The sequence below is a fragment of the Myotis brandtii genome, unplaced genomic scaffold (genome assembly GCF_000412655.1).
Source record: "Myotis brandtii unplaced genomic scaffold, ASM41265v1 scaffold604, whole genome shotgun sequence".
Classification (NCBI taxonomy): Eukaryota; Metazoa; Chordata; class Mammalia; order Chiroptera; family Vespertilionidae; genus Myotis; species Myotis brandtii.
This window is the reverse complement of record NW_005370286.1, coordinates 1575324-1578111: the sequence shown is the minus strand read 5'-3', so window position 1 is coordinate 1578111 and position 2788 is coordinate 1575324. Positions and strand designations below refer to the sequence as shown.

Here is a 2788-nt window from a genome sequence, read left to right as displayed (position 1 = left end):
GTCTGCCACACGCGGGTCACCCGCCCTGCCCACCAGCCCCTCTGTCTGAACTTCCGGCCCCCACCCCAGGACACGGCACAGGGGCTGGCGGCATTTTCAGGGACCCCTCACGGAGGCCCCTCCCCTTCGGGTGCGTGTCCCCATGGATGGCAGCCTGGGGACGCTTGTCCCGGTCTCCTTTCCAGCCCCCACTCACGCCGTGGGGCCACGCAGGACAGGACCCCACTCCACCCTGTAAGCATGTCACCTGGGAGGTAGAAACAGGGCCTCTTTGAAACTGACCCGAGCCTTCCCAGACGGGATGGCCAGGGAGCCCAGAAATGTGAAGGTCACAGGCCTCATGGGCCACGGCACCGCCAGGCCCACTGCTCCCCACAGGCCTGTGTGTAAAAGCTGGAGGGTCTGCCTGCCCCCGGGGCCGCCCGAGGCCCAGCCCAGCCAGGCCGTCCTGGGAGCGGGGTGGGCCTCTGCATCTGTGGGGCCGCTGCATGCCCACCCCGGTGCATCTCGGACACTGGCCCCTGTCTGAAGGCATGGGGGCCAGGGCGACCAACTCCTCGCCCTGTGCCCGGTCCAAGCCAGATGCCTGGTCGGGGTGGCGTGCTGGGAGCCAAGACCCCCTCGCAGGGCGGGGCCTGCTGGGGCCCCAGGGCACAAGGAGGCTGAGACGGGTGTGGGCTCCTGAAGCAGATAACGCCCTGAGCGTCCGTGCGGCCAGTGACCCAGAAAAGGGCCTGCAGTTCACACCCAGGCCTCGGGCAGCTGGGGCTGTTTCTGTGGTCACTGCACCGGAGACGCCAGCCTGCACCCCCCTCCCCCCGCCTGTGTCCTGCAGACTGCCGGCTGATGGTCCTGCTGGACCTGAGCCGGTCCTACGAGAGCATGCGACGGACGCTGGAGTCCTCGGAGCACAAGAGGTGCTGGTGGCCCTGCTGGCAGCCCGGCTTGTGGAGGCTGCTGGGGGGCGTGGGGGGCATATGAATGATGGGCACATCCCATGGGGAGTGGTGGGCGGGGAGTGCCCCTGCAAGATGTGGGCAGAGCCCCAAGAGGGAGCCAGGCCTCCATGACGGGCTCCCACACCCTCCCTGCGAAGTCTCGGGGGCCCCAGCAGCTGACCACCGGCCACCGGAGCCTCGAGGCTGCTGGGGTTGGGCCGGGAGCCAGAGGGCCGGCAGTTGGGAGGGTGCCCCCAGCACGCGCACCCCAGGGACCTGGACTTCCTCTCACAGGGGGTGCCCTGCAGAGGGATCTGAATGCCTTTTTTTGTGGCATTTAAGTTTGGGGGTGGGAAGTTTGAAGAGCTGTCAGTCCAGATACGTGTTCCAGCCCTTGGTGCTGTTTGGGGTGAGGACGGAGCGGGCTCTGTCCCACGGGAGCTCGGTCCCCTGCAGCGTCCCCCAGCTGGCCCTGGAGGAGCCCATCGAGACGGCCATCCTGCTGAGCCTGGTGGGGGTCAAGAGCATCCTGGCGAACCAGTGGCCGACGACCCTGCAGGACAACGCGCTGAGGGCCAACGTCCTGTGGGAAAGTGCGTGGTGCCGGCCTGTCCCACACCCTGAGCCTCCATGGAAGCCCGCGGTGGGAGTGAGGGGGGTGGGGGGGGAGGGTCCACATCTCTGAGATGGAATTTCTTCCCCAGATCTGCTGGCATTTGGCAAGACAACCGGGAAAGTGGCCCGTCTCCTTCAGAGGATGGAAGCTGGTGAAATGGTCAGCCACGGTAACTAGACTGTCCGCCTCACGCCCCCACCCTCCCGCACCTGCAGGGTCAGAGCCCCACCTCCACGCCCGCACGGCCTCCTGCAAACGGGCCCACAGCTGGGCCGGGCCTCTGCGCTCCTCAGGGGAAGCTCTGGCCATTAGATCTGCTGATTTGTCTTTAAAACGGTTCAAGTCTCACCAAGTCTGAAAGCCCGGGGGTGTGTTCACAGCAGCGTCCAGGCCTGGGGGCTGTGTCGCAGTCAGAGCCAGGAGCACCCCCTCCCCGCCCACCCAGGCGCCTGGCCCTGGGCTGGGGCCCCGGACTTCCTGCTCCCGGTGAGCCTCCTGTCCCCTCTCCCCCAGACGAGTCTCCACAGACCCCCAAGAACAGGCTGATGCTCCGACCACAGCTGCACGGCTCTGAGTGGCCCTCCATCAGCCTCAACCTGGTCCTGTACGGGCTGCCGAACCAGGCCATCGTGTGATCCTCCCGTCCCACTCGCTGCGCCCCTGCACGCCCGCCCCGGGCCCTCCTGCAGGGCCCTCCTGCTGGTCTGAGTGCCTCCCTTTCGGCCCCCGTGCCACCTGCCTCCTCCACCATCATCCAGGGCCCTCCCGGGGTCTGCCTGCACCTCTGCACCCGGACCCTCATGGAAAGGGAGGACCCAGGAGGGGCCCGGCAGGCAGGTGGGGTGAGGGCTGCACTGGGGGTCACCCCAGGCTGCCTGGACCCCTGAACCCACCCTGCCCTGTCGAGGGGGCGCATCTCTCCCCGGGGACCCGGAGGAGGGGTGGTCTCCACCCCCACGAGCCGTCAGCAGCAGGGGTGCCCTCGGGAGACCGTTTCTGGCCGATGTCCCTGGGGACGAGGCTCGTGGTCCTGGGGGGGACATGCCGGTTCCGAGACAAGGAACACTGTTGGGCCCTTTTGTTTCCCATGTAAGAGCTTTAGTAAAGGACGGAACCCAGCTCCTGCGAGTGTTGTCTGTGGCCGAGACGCTGGGTGGTGGCAGGGCCGGGCCCAGCCTTGGGTCTGGGAGTCACGTCACCAGCACCTTGTCCCATCCGGCCGTGTGAAATGAGC

At 67.3% G+C, this 2788-nt stretch overlaps 1 protein-coding gene across 1 annotated transcript in view; it reads left to right on the top strand.

Moving 5' to 3' along the window:
- CFAP46 (cilia and flagella associated protein 46) overlaps positions 1-2673 on the top strand; it is a 61554-nt gene extending 58881 nt beyond the window's left edge. Inside the window, exons 56-59 of the mRNA XM_014550606.1 lie at positions 836-917; positions 1395-1531; positions 1643-1723; positions 2068-2673. Coding sequence (XP_014406092.1) covers positions 836-917; positions 1395-1531; positions 1643-1723; positions 2068-2189 — 422 coding nt within the window. The 3' untranslated portion in view covers positions 2190-2673. The remainder of the gene's footprint in view (positions 1-835; positions 918-1394; positions 1532-1642; positions 1724-2067) is intronic.
- Positions 2674-2788: the final 115 nt, after the last annotated feature.